This window comes from Mustela putorius, unplaced genomic scaffold (assembly GCF_011764305.1).
Source record: "Mustela putorius furo isolate JIRA1106 unplaced genomic scaffold, ASM1176430v1.1 tig00000242_pilon_pilon_pilon, whole genome shotgun sequence".
NCBI classification, from domain to species: Eukaryota; Metazoa; Chordata; class Mammalia; order Carnivora; family Mustelidae; genus Mustela; species Mustela putorius.
In genome coordinates, this window is record NW_025421325.1 from 13,537,755 (window position 1) to 13,556,630 (window position 18,876).

General features: G+C 36.9%; 1 protein-coding gene across 1 annotated transcript in view; it reads right to left on the minus strand.

Moving 5' to 3' along the window:
- Window positions 1–1,376: 1,376 nt before the first annotated feature.
- The window catches only part of LOC101677400 (hedgehog interacting protein), a 92,768-nt gene continuing 75,268 nt past the window's right edge, over window positions 1,377–18,876 (minus strand). Inside the window, exons 12-13 of the mRNA XM_004757992.3 lie at window positions 11,394–11,542; window positions 1,377–8,203 (exon numbers count right to left, since the gene is read on the minus strand). Of these exons, the coding sequence (XP_004758049.1) occupies window positions 8,010–8,203; window positions 11,394–11,542 (343 nt within the window). The 3' untranslated portion in view covers window positions 1,377–8,009. The remainder of the gene's footprint in view (window positions 8,204–11,393; window positions 11,543–18,876) is intronic.

Sequence of the window (18,876 nt, forward strand, 5' to 3'; positions counted from 1 at the left end):
GAGTAATGGCCTTTTTCATTGGTAGCTGCCTGAATAATTTAAGGGTTTGTATCAGGTTTAGAGGAAGGATTTCTCTGATTACATCTTCCTGTGATCACATTGGGATTCGAGGCAATGATTTCTGAATGTGTTCTCCTACAGGAGATCTCATCATGTCGCTGTGTAATTCCACTACTGTTATCTCTCCTCATCTGTGTCTGAAGCACTCTTATGAACACTTGTATCGGGTTCTAAAAAAGGAAGACAGAAACCATTTCAAGTATTTACAACAAAGGGAATTGAATGCAGGGGTTGTTGATTACCCTGGTGATGGCAGAGTTCAGAAGCCAATCAAGGAAGAGGGAAGGAACCCAGAGAAATTAGCAACAGCAAGAAACACTCGAGTCTCTAGGCTGTTACCTACGTATGATTATTATTTTCCTTATGGCAATTATGCAGGAGCTGCTCTAGGTCTGTCAGGTTTATGAGAGTAGAAGATATTCTCAGGAGACTTCTAATCTGGTTGGGAAGGACAGCCATGGACAGGAAACACAGGGTGAGTGAGGGCTAAGTGGTGGGGACACATGCTAAGAACCAGAGGGCAGTGCCTGAGGAAGACAGAACTCAGGGGCCTCCCAGGCCACTGTGAAATGAGCTAAAGAATACTTTTCATGGGGTGATTTTTATGTAACTTAAAACTTTTAGAGACTAATCTGGCCTCAGGGAGTATCTTTGAATAAATACCTTATAACACTGTTTATTCTCTTAGAAATAATCATGTCTTATGCAGAAAGAGCTTTTCCTCTCAATGGGTCAAAGAGATGTATTTATTCAGGAAGAAAGGAGACCCAGATGAAATCTTTTTGCTCTTCTAAAGAAAATTGGCAGATTTAAAATTTATGTTCACAAAACAGCATATCTGACCATATACAAAGACTCTTGCTAAGGTCCACTGAAAGCAACACAGCAAGGTCAACAAAGTTTTGGGGGTATCTGCAATCACCTTTTCTCATGTCCCACCTTTTCTACATGCTTCTTCGTTTCAATGTGGGCACTCAGCACTTTCAGGAGCTCTTGTACATTTTCCCTTAGTGAGTCTAACTGGATTAAAAGGATCAGATTTAAGTCATTTACAACATAGGATACATTTAAATCACCATAACATCCTATGGCCTTTCAAGATATATATATATGCAATAACTGATCCTTAATGTTGGCATATACTTTGGGGAATAAAGTTTTAAAATTAGAACATGAAAAATGGAAAAAGGCAAGGATATTTTGAAGAAGTAGTTTGGGTACAGAATATTTAAAAATAAGCATTTATATCATCGGTATGAGTATTTAGGAAAAACTTTCAAATACTAAAAAAAGAATTTTAGAATAGCACATGTACATCAGGTCTTAAGATAAAGTTTAATACATTTGATCATGTTAAAGGACACAAACACAGCCAATCTAACCAATTTTCAGGCATGCATTTACATAAATATATTAAATTAAGAAAAGAAATTGTACACTTAAACATCCTTTTCACCTAAAAATCATTAAATCCACAGATCAACAATAAAAACCAATTCTCTGCATTTACCACTTCAAGATACAATGTTCTATTTTAAAGATAACACAAATACACTTGTTAGAATTTATATGCATTATACATATATTATATATTACATAGATAGTGTGTATACATATGTAGTGTTTGTACAGATAGATAAATATATATACATGTGTGTGTGCACACGTACAGATACACACAGATGTACTTCAGGCCATCTTTACTATTCTTGCTGGATTCTAAAGTTGAGCTGAATTGGAGCTGGTTGGGTTTGATTATTGTCTTTTGCTTCGAACAAGTTCATCATACCCACTGGGTTCACAATCCCGCACAGTAAACGTCCTTGCCTTTTCTGTAGCACATAACCATGCTAGGCACTTCAATAAATATTTGTGGAATTAATAAATGGAAGGATAGCTGAATAATACAGGATTGATCCAAGAAAACCGCATGTTATAATAACTGGGTTAAATAAATCACATTAAGTCAAATTTAGAAGGATTATCTGAGTCCATCATTTTGGTTGTTTCTCTTCAGGTGAACATTTATAGAAATTCCAGCTAATACCTGTATTAACTGTGCTCCCTCAAACATGTACCTGCTTTCACTACGGGTTCCTACAGCTTTTCACCTTTTAACAGAAGTTCAAACAAGGGTTTGTTCTGGTATCTTCTGTGAATAAGATTACAGACAAATTGTCCCATTTGTCAACAACCCAGAGGAAAATGAACAGCTGGGAAAACTACAACATGTTGGAAGAATGATAAAGTTAACTATTCTTTAAAACTGGACAAAGTTAATCCCAGGTAAAGCCAGGAAAGACATAGGAGTTTCTTTGCAGATTTCTTTTATGCTAATTGATGATAATAATTTGGTAATTTTTTCACTTGAATTAGAAGGGTTTCTTTCAAATTAATAGTCTTCTTTAACATGTCCTAGGGAGTCAAGCCCCCCAAATTCCATAGTACATTTTTATCATTTACCTTGTTACTACATGGTTCTTGGTGCAAAAATGTCCTGTGAATATGAGAGATGGAAAATACTTGACTTCCCATAAGACTGTCAATTCAGTTTCTCAATAGTGCTATGGAAAGAATGTATTAATAGTATTAGGTTCTACTATACATGAAATCTTCATTTATTCTAGAAAAGACATGTATCAGATTTTAAGAATGAGATAAAGAGAGATCCAACATACTTATTAGACAGAGGCTACACCAAACCTGCAACACATCATTTGTGTGAATGGAAACTATTGGCTAGTTGTTTTTTAGTGTAAAAGGAAATGTATAGCAATTGGCCTCTAACTGTGAAGAAAAGCTTATTTTAAATTTATCCCTTATGAATTTCCCATCACTGTTAATGTTCTGCTTTTTTCAATCCTATGTGCTAAAATGTGCTTTAACTTAAAATATTATAGTCAATTGAGGTAACTCCCCAAGCATTTGTTAATTTGCATGTATATGTATACATGTATTTTGATTTTAAGTAATATATAATCGACACATGCAAAAAAACTTGAAACTTGATATCTGACTTTGTGATATATAATGGCATGTAACTTTAGAATTCACATTGAATTAATATCTTTTTTTTTTTTTTTTTGTAAGTCAGTGTGTAGTCTTGCAAGGAAATAAAAAAGCAGTAACAAGTTTTAGGCCTAAGGCTTTATGTTAATGTGATCAATCCATTAAATTTTTCTTTTTATCTTTGCAACCTGCTTATATATGACCTTCACAAAAGAAAGCAAGGTAAGTGATGGGTGTCCCTTGGGCTCATATGTAACTGGAGATTTTAAGATTTTAAGAAAGTGCTGATTTGATAAAGGAACACATATCTTAATGACAGCTAGGAAAACTACTGCTATGATTGAGAACAATACAGCATGACAACCCTCATGCTCTCTTGAATACAGCTTACTCTCCTTTACAGCTATTTTAAAGCAATTTCCAAAACTTATGAGAAGATATTTAAGAGAAAGAAGCTTGGAGTTGGCTAGGATTAGTGTTTGGCAGATCTTGTGGTCATGTTTTTAGTGTTTTTAATATGGAAATTCTTCTGTTCTTAAGTTTCTACCTTCTTTGACTTCATTAATTCCTGGAGGCGTGACTAATTTGGGTTAGTGTGATGAAGAGAAAGAATGTAAGATAGTAAACATTTCTTCAGGATATTCTAAAGAGGAACTTCCTGAAAGTATTGCCAGCATTCATAATAAGGGGCCCACTAACTTCCTACGGGTGATACAGAAATATGTACATTTTTGGGGCATGAGACTTTGGTCTGATTTCTCTGCCAGTTCAAGTCTCATCCCGGAGTCCCAGAGGTGGGCAAAGAAGAGCTCTGGAATAATCCTTTGCAAAACAGACTCTGTAGAGATGGTCATGCCTGAATAGGAAATAGCTACTAGCTTTTCCTACTGTTAGCTCAAGCTCTTGCCTGGGATATTTGTGTTTTCCTGTTTGTGAATGATGGAAACAAGGTGAACTGGAGCATCCAGGCTGGTAGTCATGTAGGCGTTTGGTTATTTCTCTCCGTAACTGTAATAGATCAATCTAGTCTATTCGTATTTGTCTACTGTTCATGATACAGCATCTGAGCAAATGTGACAGTGGGAGAGGGTATTTTTTTAGGAAAATAAAGAAAAGGTCATAAGCAGGAAAATCAATAGCAACCTACCACAGCACATCTTCATTATGGGTGCACTGAGGACATATCTGTTCAGTCAAATCCAATAGAAATGGGAGGGAAGAAGAGGTTAACGGAAAAAGAACACATAGGGGGTGGGTGGGAGAAGAGAGAGAAAGAGAGAGGCAGGGGTGGGGGTAGAGAAAAATACTATAGGTACACTCCATAGAGATGTCAGAACTGTAATTTATCGATCAGCCAACTACATCTGCCTGTGGTATACCTTATTTTCCACTTAAAGATTTGGCTTTGACTTCTCTTTTCTGTTTCAAAGTTAAGAATGTTAGAGTAATAATTAAGTTTAAGTTAATATTTTAAAAGACCCTAGATACAGCATCTAACCTTGTATCTTTTGCCTGATAAGCTTGTTATACAGTTTATGATGGAGAGATAAAAGCAATATCAAAAGAAACATATTAAAGTTGTTAATACATTGGTATGTAATCATTTTCAAGGAAATCAATAGAGATTTCTGCTCTGAAGTATTGAAATGAAACCTATTTAGGTTGTATTTTTGGAATGTGTAGGTTTCGCTGTTCCTTATGAAGTAGTCCATTATCTGAGAAGACTTCTGAGTATCTTTGTGATAAAATATTTTACAATAGCCACAATTCTAAGAAGAAAAGGTACGGATGGAACTTTTTATCAACACACAAGGTTTTGTTTGTTTGTTTGTTTTTTTAACTCTTCCCTTCTTTTCAATTTAATGATGTGCCAATTCTGTTTTCTTCTCATTACCTTAACTAACTGGCAAGAAAAAAGGTTCTATGAACCAGCACAAGAGTCTAACAAGAGCAGTGGTAGAGAGTTTTTCTCCAAACCTTTATAACTAACTACCCTAATAGCACTTCACATTAAATTAACACCCACAGCTTAAGCTCCAGAATGGACAAAGGGATAATCATATACATTTTTCTATCTCTTTATTTTATTTTTATCTCACATCTCACATGAATCTACATTCATGCCAAGGACATTTTTCTCCGTTCTGATTGTGTGCTTTAAGAACCAAGTAGATGTTGCCATTCACAAGATAAAACAATCACTTTTCCCTAACTCATGCTTGAAACCAATTCCTACCTGCCTATCACAGAGCATTTAAGATAATTCTCCAGTCACATAGTTTAAAAGTCTTATTGGAAAAAAAAAAAGCCAAAAATTGTTTTTGAAATGATCACAGAGTTTCAGCTTTGTAGCTGTCAATTAGCCACTGCTCTTTACGTCTCTGCCAAGAAGAGAAAGAAATGACTCCAATGACTTCACTTCTTTGCTCAGATTTAAGATCCATGGTTCTCACTATCTCCTCTTTTAGAAGATTTTGGTCTTTTATTCTAATGACTCACAATAGAAAAGGCAGTGACACCTGGGGTACATATGCTTTTCTAAGACATCGGAAACTCTTTCACTTGGGAAAGGAGTGTGTAAAAAGTCTGCGCCTGATCAGTTTTATATAGATATTTTTAAACAGGAGGATTAATGGCAATAGAACACCTTTTCTTTTGGAGAGATTCTTTTGAAGAGCTAGAAAGATTAAGTGTGTAAGAAGAAACCTCGGATTTTTCAGATTTTGCTCAATCTATAGCAGTGTCCTTATTGTTTTCAGTGCAACTATGAACAGGAGAATGTGTAATAAAACCACACGATTTGACAGATTTAGACAGCTGGCTCCCTTACCAGAAGTTCACATTTTGTTAATGTCACCCACACTGAATAAGGGACGATTAGATGGTAAGATCCATTTACAAAAATGGTTGTCAGGACATTTTTTTTTTTTTTAATTGTAAAACTTTCTGTGATGGAATTCAGTAAAAGGGCTATGAAGAGAAAGCAAGGGAGACAAAAGACTGCTATTAACCTCCAGATGCAGGCTACTGCAGGTTCAGGGCAAGATTTGTCACACTCTTGGGCCAATGAAGTGTTAGTCTGACTAGAAGGGACCACCCCTTTTCTGGGGTAAGAGGGCAATTTGGTCTCCATGCTCATTTAATCCAGAGACTTCTTTGAATAGACTGTCAATTGAATCTAAATTGTGCAAAATTATGCATGCACTTTTTAATGCAGGCTATTGTTCACTAAGCACTGAACCAAGATTTCTCAACCCATTTCCATTCGGCATGAGGTCACTTGAAACTTAAGTAATCATATATGGAAGACAAGAGCAGTGTACTTAAACAACCTTTCTACATAAATGCTCAGTGTGCTTTAATTGCAAATCTCTCACCTTAAAACAATAGAGAAACACTAGTTACACGATTTTATTCTTTTTAATTGAGGCTCACATTCCTATAGGTAAGGAGCAGATTTGGTAAGGAGTCAGCCTGTGCTGCATAATCTACGCTAGCGTACAATTTAGATTCTGGAAGAACAGATGTTTACAGGACAACTTAGAGCCGGTGTGCACATCACGAGAGATGTTTTCTCAGTAGTGCAAAGAGGCCATATAATTTTGTTATGATCTGAATGTGGAGCACTGGCCGTGAAAACGAGTAGGAAAAATGTCTATCAGAATTTTGCTGCTTTAAATTTAGAACATGACCTCTCTTTAAAAACCTGAACAGAACATTTACAAAAAATTATTCATACATTAACCAAAGAGGGTTTTCATCGAGTACTAAAGGAACATATACATTAAAACTCATATTTGGAGAGAATTATTATTTAAAAAATTTGTACAAGTGACAGCTTACATAGCCAAGATTTGTTAAGAACAAGTGAGCTCTTCCCCAGTGAGTTTTGTTCAGTGGGAAATGTGCAACATTCTAATCACATATACACTGACAGTCTTGCTATGGTGAAAAGCGCTTTACATAAGTTTAATGCTGGAATTTTATAAGGATTGGCTATTTTCTTGCTTTTTCATCCGTCGTTAAGGATTACATGTTGGCACAAGGATACATGGCTAGATTAGATCCACAGCACATTAAAGACTGTTTGCTCACTCCCCTTCTTTCCAATTAAGTTGGTGAAAAATATAACTTTAGTATTTTACAGGACAGGGCAAAGGTGTTTCATCTAGGTGATGTCTATATTATAAAATAAAATAAAAAATATAAATAGGTAACACAAACCCAGTGCCTATTGTTAGATACAATATATAATAAAAGCAGACCTTTTAGGAAGATTGATTTTAGAATATGCTGTTATGATTTAATTATAAAACACTTGAAAACAATCTTGAGATTAAACTAGAGTAACCAGATTTCTCAGCCAATGAGAAGGTAAGTGAGTAACATTCTATAACTGGATACACAGATACAAATGAAGATTACAATTTTATATCAAGTCTCCCATTTGGAAATTCATCAGGGAGTTCTGAAACATTCTCTCACATTATAATCCTTTAATATAAAAATATTGCCTTTTTTTATTAGATCCATCAGATTGCACAGTCATGTTTCAAAACTCCATTAAGTTGACTTTAGTTATTACAGACAGAAAATTCCTGGGAAGTCAAATAATCTCCTCTGGTTACATAAAAATTCCGTTATCAATTTACAATGGAATTTCTGTGTAAATTACTTCACACAAGGAAGTATATATTTTTAAAACCCATCTGTTATGCAACCACGCGTATAGGGGTCGTGAGTGTGTGTGTGTATGTGCCTAGGTGAACAAACGTGCCAACATACACACACAGGATCTGCCCATTTCTGGAAAATTATTTTTAAATTAATAAAAGAAAATGAAATCACAGGAAGTGTGTAGCGGGATAACAGTCTTTCTTTTTAATGACAGGATAAAAATAAATGCCCATTGGAAAGGAATATTCAAACAGTCCCAGAAACTATACAATGTAACTTGTTAGATCCAGCAAATAAGATGTCATGTCAATGATCTGATCAAGAATACCTGCCCGGGTCACTCGGCGGATGTTTCTGTCCACTTGTTCACACTGAGGACCAAGATATCCTTTTTTACAGAGGCACTTGTTTGGTCTAACACAGACACCTCCATGACGACATGCTGGCTCGCATTTTGCTGGGAGGGGAAAAAAAAACAACCAAGCAATAAAATCACACTATCATTCTGTATGTCAGAGACAGCACCAAGTAGGAGGCCAACAAGTATTTGATGAGTAGGGGAAGGGAGGAGGAAGAGGAGGAGGTAGCCAGTCACAGAATGATCCAAAAGATAATGAATACAAGAAGGAAAGCAGGTTATGCGGGGGCTAGAAGTCAGTAGAGAATGGAAGACATTTCCAGGGAAGCAGAGATCATGAGAAACAATTTCAATCCCTTGCGGAACTCTGTTTAAAATGAGGATTTCAGCTCTTTCAAACCTCTGTTCCACTAGGGCACTTCCAAAAGAGGGCCTTCCAAGTAACTCTATGTTCCCATGCCTCTGGGGCAGGACCTTAAAATGGGAAGGGCCAGGCCTGAAAGGGAGACCCAAGGGCTTCACCATCTTCGGTGCAGTATAAAGGAACTGTCAGTTCTCAGGTTAGATGGGATCTCTCCCATGTGGACCGCCTTGGATTTTTCTTTCTCTTTGCTCCCAGGGAGCACATTCTATGGTTTCATCTCCAATAACATTTTTTAGCCCCTGTTTGGGGCAGTGCGGTCAGCCAGGGAAGGATATTCATAGCAATCCTTTTCAGGGTTACTCTATACACAGGATCTCTTCGTATAAGGATTTTTACCACTGCAATGGTAAATGCAGCGGACTTTGCACCTGAGTGACTTAGTCAGCTAAATGTCTGACTCTTGGTTTTGACTCAGGTCATGGCTCCACTCTGGGTACGGAGGCTGCTGGAGATTCTCCCTCTCTCTCCGCCCCTGTCCCCCCAAGCCCCACTTGCACACACTCTCTCTAAAATAAATAAACAAACGAACAAATAAATTCCCTTTAAAAAAAAAAGATCTACTGCTAAAATGAGATGCAGAGATAAAGTTGGTTGTATATGTTAACTGTGTTTTATTGATGGGCTAAATCTGGGATGTGCAGCAACTTTAGACAGAATTGAATTCCTTGAACATGTTTCTTTATACTTTTAGGGGACAAGGTTATTTTAACCTTTTCAAATGCATTAATCAAAACCCAGGGGTCTGGGGCGCCTGGGTGGCTCAGTGGGTTAAAAACCCAGGGGTCCGGGGCTCCTGGGTGGCTCAGTGGGTTAAGCCGCTGCCTTCGGCTCAGGTCATGATCTCAGAGTCCTGGGATCAAGTCCCACATCGGGTTCTCTGCTCAGCAGGGAGCCTGCTTCCTCCTCTCTCTCTGCCTACTTGTGATCTCTCTCTGTCAAATAAATAAATAAAATCTTTTAAAAAAAAAAACAAAAACCCAGGGGTCCATGGCTGATAAATGAAAAGGAAAAAACAAGAGAATAATTAGAGATTTTTTTTTTTAAATTTGTAGAAGACAAACTATGTTAGTGTATGAATAAAGCTCTTGCTTTGTTGTCAAAAACATCATGAATAGATAACTTTTATAAAATGGTTCTGGTTTATCATATATTCAAACTATTTAAACCAACTAGTAGAAAGATGAAAGTACTTTACTGAAATCAAACTTTATGTTATTTCAAAGAATGTCTGTTTTCATCTACATCACCTATTATTATTATTATTATCTATAATGGTATGTATAATGCCACTTATATTCAAAATAATTTGTTTACCCTCAGTTTAAACATACTATTACTAGAAGGCACTCAGTAAATTTTTGTTATCTGCTAACTTGAGGTGACTTAAGAGGTTAGGCAAAATACAAAGTAAGAAGTACAACAGAATGAACACTGTATAAAAGAAGCAGAGAGAATAGGTATCGTCAGGCATTAAAGAGAGCAGAAGAAAGATATAGTATCAAGAATTAGAATATTTGTGCATTTGAACAGTGATTCTTATTTTTGAATCAACTATGGAAAAAGAAGACAGAAAGGGTCAATAAAAATAAATATTTGTTTTAACTGATGTAATTACTTAGAGCTTTGATTATGACAGCTCTCTCCTAGACATATAACCCTAGTATTAATCAACCAGATAGGGTTATCCCTGCTGAAGCAACTTAAGCTTAAAATGTATACTGTATGTGTGACTTTAAATGTTGGCTACATTTTGTTAGACAATATATAGACAAGTTGTGGTTATAATTTTTGAAACAAATGTATGTTTAGAATAAATAAAAAACAACATTTAGGCATTAAAGATAATATAAAATATGAACTTGAACACATTTTCATTGGCAAGAGATACTTTAACATCTGAGATAGCAGAGATCAAGTTCTTTTGTAAGATTATGCATGTGCTGGTTGTTGTTTGTAAGAAAATGCATTTGCATTTAAAAATGCACTTATCCTTATGGGAAACTTTTTCCAGTTTTACTGAGAAATAAATGGCAGGCATTGCTGTGTAAGCTTCAGGTACACAGCATGATGGTTTGGTTTACATATACTGTGAAATGATTCCCACAACAGATTTAGCATCATCTCATAGATAAAATAAAAGAAAATTTCTCCTGAAAATGCACTTTCAATATATACATCTTAAACTAGGTGTCTGAATTTATCTAACTTTCTTCACATCAAGCAGAATTTAAACATCGCTGCATGTAATTGAGGAAATCCCTGGTTAAAGGATAGAGTAACCCTGGGATAAATCTCTTTGGCTGTCTTTGAGCAGCTGCACACCTAGTTGATGGGTCACAAGGGAGTGGGAAAAAGAATTAAAAAATCTCATAATGTGCCTCTAGATAATTGCGTTTTCCCCTTTTATTTAATAACACCCACTGAAAAACCCTGTTTTTAGTGCACTGTAGCAAGAAAGCAAGCAGTAAAGTTAGGGAGGGCATTTATGGGGTGTCTGGAAAATGCTGGCACTTGGGAGAGGGGCTTTGCAAACACTAGGTCATTGGCTGGTGTGAAATCTCAAACCTAGGACTGAGAGCCTGTACACATGATTGAGTTGTGCTATGTTCATTCTGTACCTTTTGAAAGGACTCAATTATTTAGAAGTCTTTTACATTTACGATTAACTTAGAGAAGTGAATTGTTTAAAATAGGAACACGGGAAAGATTTCATTTGCAAGTTCAGAAACAGACTAAGCGTTATTATGATAAATGGATAAGTTTTGAACCGTTGATCATTCTAGAATAAATAGCTGATGTTAGGTTCTTGAGTTCCCAAGGACTGTCCAATGCCCGGTCTTTCCTGGGGACAGCAAAAACACTCACCAATTCTGCAGAAGTCCCCTTCCCATCCTGGGGTACAGCAGCACTTGCCCGTTGGGGTACAGTAGCCATTCCGACAGAGCCGGGAACACTCTGAAGTCAGTGTCTGCGCAGGTTGTACCATGGCTTTGCATTCCTCAGGCATTAGAGGTCTGCATCAAAAGACAACATTTCCATGTGTATGTTGGTTGGAGATCAGTATTAGGACGAAACCCAGTGATTTTGTAGCTTGCAAAGAATTTCTTTGCTTTCTAAGGAGAACTTTCTTTTAAGCGGCTCAGAAAGATCGACAACTTTCTGAGAGTAGAAAATCCACCCCAGCGAAGCAAAATCTAACTGACCGGTTTTGAACCAGAGAATATATTAAATATTAAAAGGGACTTTATCGTGATCAAAATTCATTAAAACTGTAATTATATTGATATTTTCCATTCAGTAGCTAAACATTTCTAGCAATTAAAATTCTTAAAAAAATATTGATATTTTAAAACATTTTTTCCAGATCTATAAAAATTATTAGGAATAGTATCTGAGATAGTTTTCACATGTTATTGGCATATTTGGAAATATCACATATAACAGAGCTGAAGCATTCATCTAAATGAGCACTTGCAGCCTAAAAAAACTTGGGAATCCATTTTTGTTTCATTTTACATTTCTCTTGAAATACCTGTCTCAGATCGATTTTTCTTGAAGGGGTATCTGTGTGTGTTTGTTTGTGTGTGTACTATTGACTCAAAATTTCAACCTTTATGCAAAAAAATCCACATATACATACATTTTTATATATACATATGAATTTATATATATACAGAGATATATTTTGTAACCTATGAATAAAAAGAATGCTATAAACAAACAGAAACAAACATCGTATCTGCTAAGTGAAAAGTCACAGACTTTAATTGCTCTACGACTTTAGAGATATCTTCAGAAGATTTTATAGTTCTTACTGTTTTCGACACAAGAGGTTGTCTTTCAAGCTGAGTGAGGCTGGAAGCATGGTCACAACCACTCATTACCTAATCTTGGAGAAACAAGATTTCTATCAGTCACTGTGCCTGTGCAGCAGTGTGGTGGAGAAGATTCTTTTCAGTTCAGGAATGTAAACAAACGCTCATCACCGCTCAACTCACCACCATTAAGATGGCCAAGGCAGTTGGACTCTTCAAGCACCGTTAAACAAAGAAGGTGATAATTATAGGTCAAAGCCACTAAAAGAAGTAAATGATATAGCCTTCGGAGATAAGCCAATAATTTGGCCCTGTAGACTCCAGTTTTCTCGAGATAGGTTATCTTGTTATGTCCTTCTGGCAATATAAAGTGATTATACTTTGGGGCCTGACTTCAGGCTGTTCCTACGATGACTCAAAATCATATTCAAAATATATAGTGACTTCTTTAGGTCCTCTCGCCAATAAACGTCTAGCTCTGTGTTGAAAGTACTATATTTGCAACTAATGTGACAATTCAGAAAACTCCCTTAAATCTATTCAACCTCTTTTGAAAAATCTAGAAGTGGTCAATTTATGTGAAAGGTCATCAAGGCATTCTATGGACTGCACGTATTTTCACTCAGACAACACTAATGAATAATTTCCACGTGTTCCCCAAGAGAGTCTTTTGGGGGTAATGGGGGGGGTTAAGATGGAAAAATAGTGAAATGGGTATGCCAAGGAAAGTGGAGGCATTAACTTCGCCTTCCTGTTTTGTTGCTCTGTGTTGTTGGCTCTAATTCTTCCTCAATAAAATTCTTACTTTGTGAAACCGTGATGTCATTTTTGATCACTAAAAGAGCTGTTTTTCAATAGCCATGAAGTCTCTTTGAGTCGATGGCATTTATCCTGCGAGGCTGTGGCATTCAGTAAACAGGTATTTTACTGGTAACTGAAATTCTGTTTGTGCAGTTTCTACTCATTACTCCCTCATTCACTGTCTTTCTGACTCATTCAAAAAGAGATTCTAAACTAGGGTGTGCCAAAAATACATTACATGTTGGGGCACCTGAGTGGCTCAGTTGGTTAAGCGTCCAAATCTTGGTTTCAGCTCAGGTCACGATCTTGGGGTCATGGGATTGAGCCCTGCATCAGAGGTCCATACTCAGCAGGTAATCTGCTGGAGATTTCCTCTCCCTCTATACAACCCCACATGCTTGCTCTCTCCCTCTCTAAAATAAATAAATCTTTAAAATAGATATGCTTATATATAAAATATGTATATTTATATATATTACATATGATATACATGGTACCTATTTTTATATGTATCATATCATGCTATATATGATGCAAAATATGCAGGCACGCAGCTCTCACACTACTTGACAATATGGTTTATGGCTGAGCGGATGAATTTAAAGAGGAGAGGACATGATTTAGAGCAAGAATGTAAATTATCTGTTAAACAACCACCACCAGAAGATGTTGCCCATCTGAGGCAAAGTGTAGGGACACTGATTTGTGTGCACCAGGGAAAGGAATGAGGATGTGACAAATCAGGACCCAATAGTGAAGTAAAGTTCATCAGGAGAGGCATCTGCCTCTTGCTTCCCTGCTGATCCTCCAGTTTGTTGCTTCGACTGTTTTTCACCAAACATTCAAATATGTGGAAATTCTGATGGCGGGGGTGGGGGGGGTGGGGGGAGGTGTTAAGTTGTTTTTTTGCCTAAGATTTAGTAAATGCTTATCTAGCTGTCGATATAATTATTACATCCTTGGGTCTGTTTAGTTTATATAAAACTATGTGGCTATGATATATGAACATGATTCCCATAAGATTTTATTTAAATACCCAGAAAATAATCTTTTTTTTTTCTTTAATGAAGTGGCTAACTAACATTCCTCACTTAGCATGTTAAAGAAATCCTCTCCCTCTCTTTAAACTGTTATTCTACTGGGAATCCATTAATGGAAAAATTTTCATGAAGGACAGCCCCGTCCCCCTTTTTTAAAGTAGGTTTTATTATTATTTTTTAAAGATTTTATTTATTTATTTGACAGAGATCACAAGTAGGCAGAGAGGCAGGCTGTTGTGGTGGCGGGGAGGGGGAGGGGGGCAGCGGTGCTCCCTGCTGAGCAGAGAGCCTGATGTGGGGCTTGATCCCAGGACCCTGAGATCACAACCTGAGCCAAAGGCAGAGGCTTAACCCACTGAGCCACTCAGGTGCCCCCAAGTAGGTTTTTATTTTTATCATGGGGCTTGAATTCATTACCCTGAGATCAAGAGGCCCACACTCTATTGACTGAGCCAGACAGGTGCTCCAAGGACAACCCATCTCTCATAGAATGTCACTTTTTTAAATGATTGTATTCCCCTTTCTCCTTTTCCATCGCCATTGAAACGAAAGCTTTCTGAAGGCAAAGGGACATATTCAATCCTCCTGAAGACTAGTCAGTCACTCACTCAGGCAAGTACTACAATCTTTATGAGGTAAGACAAACAAAACAGGGTTCCAACCCTCATGGAGACACCAGGGAGCAGACAGACATTCAAACACAAAAGTCTAACGCAGTGTAACCTTTGTTACGATGTAGGTGCATGTGAAGTAACACAAGAATACAGACAAAGAAGCAATTAGTTTAGGATTGAAAGATGTTTTACAAGATGACATTTAAACCACCGAAGTATTTTATCTCCTTTAACTTCTTATATTCAGAAGAGCTAGAAAATACTACAGGAGCATCCAGTAAATGTTAATTGAATGCATATAGTAAGACTATGTTTCCCTCTCTTCTCCTGTGTCCCTCCAGGCCCTAAGAAAATGTGTAGAATATGGAAGATACTTAAAAGGCTATTGGATGAATGAATAAATAAGGATATGGAATTTTAAGAGAGTGCTTGTTTCTTTTCTGTGCTCCTGAGTAAAGATATTAGGAATATATGGAGTATTTAGGGGAATGATATTAATATCTAGCTGTTATACTTCTATATCATAAACTTAAAACTAAAAACACTTGCTATATTTCTGTCATCTTACAAAATTTTTCTAAGGCATAGTTAAATTCATTTTCAGTGAAACATTTTTACATTAATCATAGTCATAGTAAATAAACAACCAACAAAGAAGTAAGCATGATATGAAGATAGGATTGTCTTCTCCTCCAACTGGGAATCATGCCAATGTATTAAAATTCATTTTTCTGGTTATGTATTTGATAAAGTCTAACAAAGACTTTTGGTTATCCCAACCACTCCACTCACTCTCTGTTCTAGTGACGTTTCTTCCTTCCACTGAAAAGAACAGAAAATTGCAATGAGGAGAACAGAAAAGGGAATAAAACAAGTAAATGTGAACTTTTACGGTCTCACCTTGAAATAGACCATCATATGTGTATATAATTACTACATATACACACTACATGGCATCGAAGCAAAAATCCAGAGTGTGTATTTATGTATACATATGTACATATAATATACATATACGCATATAGTGAGAGGTTACCTCATTCTTCATTCTTATTTTTATTGGACTGGGAAGTTGGGTGTTTTAATGTAGGTGTACTAAAATTGCTTAAATAGTTTTGTTCTTCTTTTAAACAATCACTTTCTTAACTTTCAGATTCTTATCTCTACTGAATGAAGTCCAAGATAGCTTTTAAAGTAGAAAATTTAACCAAAAGGATATTGATGTTTGTAATAAGTAATATGTCAAATAATAAGTAATAATTAATATATCAAACCCATTTGTTGATAATTATCTCTATAGTCTTCAAACCTAATTTAAATCAGAAAAATATACTTTACAATCTTGACACTTGACAATGAAACAATAAGGACTAGTACCAAGAAATTGTCCAATATTCTTTAATGCATAAAGCATTGTTTCTGGAAATGTAAGATGTTTTCTTAGAAACCCACTGTGTCTGGGTTTGAGTAGAAGCATAAAGGTTGAAATACTTTCTCGAAATAAAGGAGAAGTTGAGAAGCGTAAGTGATTTGTAACATATCCTACATGATGACTTGTGACTAGCTAAAGCCAACAATGAACGTCTCCAGGTAGTGAGATTACAGATGGTTTTAATTTTATGATATTTAATTTGACAAATGAATAAACAAATCAATAAATGAGAAGTCGTCTGTGTACCTGGATGGCAGCACAGGGATAATCCTGAGTCTGGGTAGGCCTGCTTTTCAGATTGAGTACGTTAGAAATCTGTCTATTGAGTTTTCCACAAAAAGTGAAGGGACTCATTCTGAAATTTTTGTTAGGGGCCTAGATTTTAAATTCATGTCATTGTCAAACAAGGTAATAAATTGTAATAATACTCATTTGTAAAATCCTGACTCTGTAGAGGTTTCAGAAGAAGTACTCATTCTGAAGCTTCTCTTAGTCAGCCATCTGCTTCGGGGGGGGAGGTGATGTAAGAACTGTCTTATTCTTGGGCACCTGGGTGGCTCAGTCAGCTAAGCATCTACTGTCAGCTCAGGACATGATCCCAGGGTTCTAGGTCAAGCACCAGGTTAGGCTCCCTGCTCAGCTGGGAGTCTGCTTCTCCCTACCCACCTCCCCCGCCCCACCCTGCCGCTATGCCTGTACATGCTCTCTCTCTGTCTCTCAAATGAATAAATTTTAAAAATCTGAAAAAAAAGAAAAACCCTAGCTGTCTTATTCTTTAATCCATATTCACATTGAGACACCTGGAAAAATGTTCCTTGGCTACTGCAAACTTTGCAAAACTAGTTTTCTTGAATGCTTTTTCCTATTTTCATGTGAAAGGGAAAAGTGGTAAGTCTAAATCCTTATTACCCAAAGCATGGTACCAAACCAGAAGAACCAGCATCACACAGGAACTTTCTAGAAATATAGAGGCTCAGGCCCCTCCCTAGACTTTGATTCTACACGCTCCCCAGCTCCCCAGTTTGTCAGGTGATATATATTCAAGTTTGAGAGGCACTATTCTAAGTCAAGGCCACTTCCCAGCCAGTAGGAATCAATGTGGCCATGAATTAGTGTGGCCAGGGGCTTCCAGGGAGAGAATGCTTGGGTGAAGTCTTCACTCCCTCACAGGCAGACAGGCTTTGGAAGCCACCACCGGTTCTCTGGTTTAATGGGTTTCCTTACTGTGAGCATTTTGATATGCAGCGCTCCTTTCAGCAGTACTCAGCGAGCTCTTTTACCTAGAAAGGGGTAAGGGAGTGGAGACTTCTCCTGATGAGACAGATTTTACTGTTTCCCACTTGTCTAGCCTGGGACATAGGCGTAGCCCTATCTTTGCAGAATGGCCTGGTCATCTCTCACATACTCACTTCAATGCTTTTCTCCAAGGTCAATACATAAATTGATTTTTTTCTTTAGTCTGAATGTTCACTAAATTCTTCTTGTTCACATTAACATTTCTCTGAGTCGGTTTATCCACAAGGAGTAGAAGTTGCGATTTCACTGGATTTACAGCCTATTTTGGGACCATACATAGCCATTTTGTGCCAGCTAGTGAAACAATACAGGATACAAATTCCATTTGGATGCAAGGAATCTTATACAGTCATGCAAGGGTATAATGCAATCATATCCAGGTAAAAGAACAGAGAAAATGGAATCATTTCTGCATAACCATGCAATATTGGTCTCATTGGGACTTCGTGGCAGTACAGATGGCAATACTCATTTTCTAACAGGATTTTTCAAGTACCATTTGAGGTACTCTTTTAAAGATTATTTCTTTATTTAAGTAATCTCTATACCCAAAGTGGAGCTTGAACCCACGACCCCAAGATCAAGAGTCGCCATACTCTTTGGACTGAGCCAGGCAAGCGCCCCCTATTTGAGGTAGTCTATAGGAATACTGTTCTTGACATTATATCACAGGTAGGCTGCAGAAATATCCTTTTTAAAAAATATTTATTTATTTATTTGAGAAACCGGGAGAGGGAGCATAAGCAAACAAGTGGGGGACAGGCAGAGGAAGAGAATTTCCCAGCAGACTCCCCGCTGAGCGTGGAGCCCCATGAGGGGCTTGATTTCACAACCCATGAGATCATGACCTGAGCTGAAACCAAGAGTCAGACAGACGCTTAACTGACTGAGCCCCAGAAATATCTTTTTGTGTATGTCCCAAGCAACCTTGATATTGGAGTAAAGGGAAACATAATTTAAATTCAAGGATAGCTCTGAAGTTATATACATTTTGTATCATGTTAAAATTTTTAATTTATTTTATTTATTTATTTTTTATTTATTTCTAGAATTCCAATTTAGGATGGAGAAAGCCTTATTTCCAGACATTGCTTTGAACTACTACATTTCTCTACTCTACAATATGCTGAAAATATGGGCCTGGGCCTTGGCCGTTTTTTCTGAGACCAATGTCGTCTTCATTTTGAAGTCTGCAGTTTAAATGCTGAGTATATGCTTACCTAGAAATAGTGCTGATGCACTCTAATACCTGAGCAGTCTGGGATTGAGTGAGCACTGAACTCAAAGGGGGAGGAGCCAGTGATGATTTAGTGAGGGGAGCTATGGATTTGGCTATCTAGTGCTGACAAG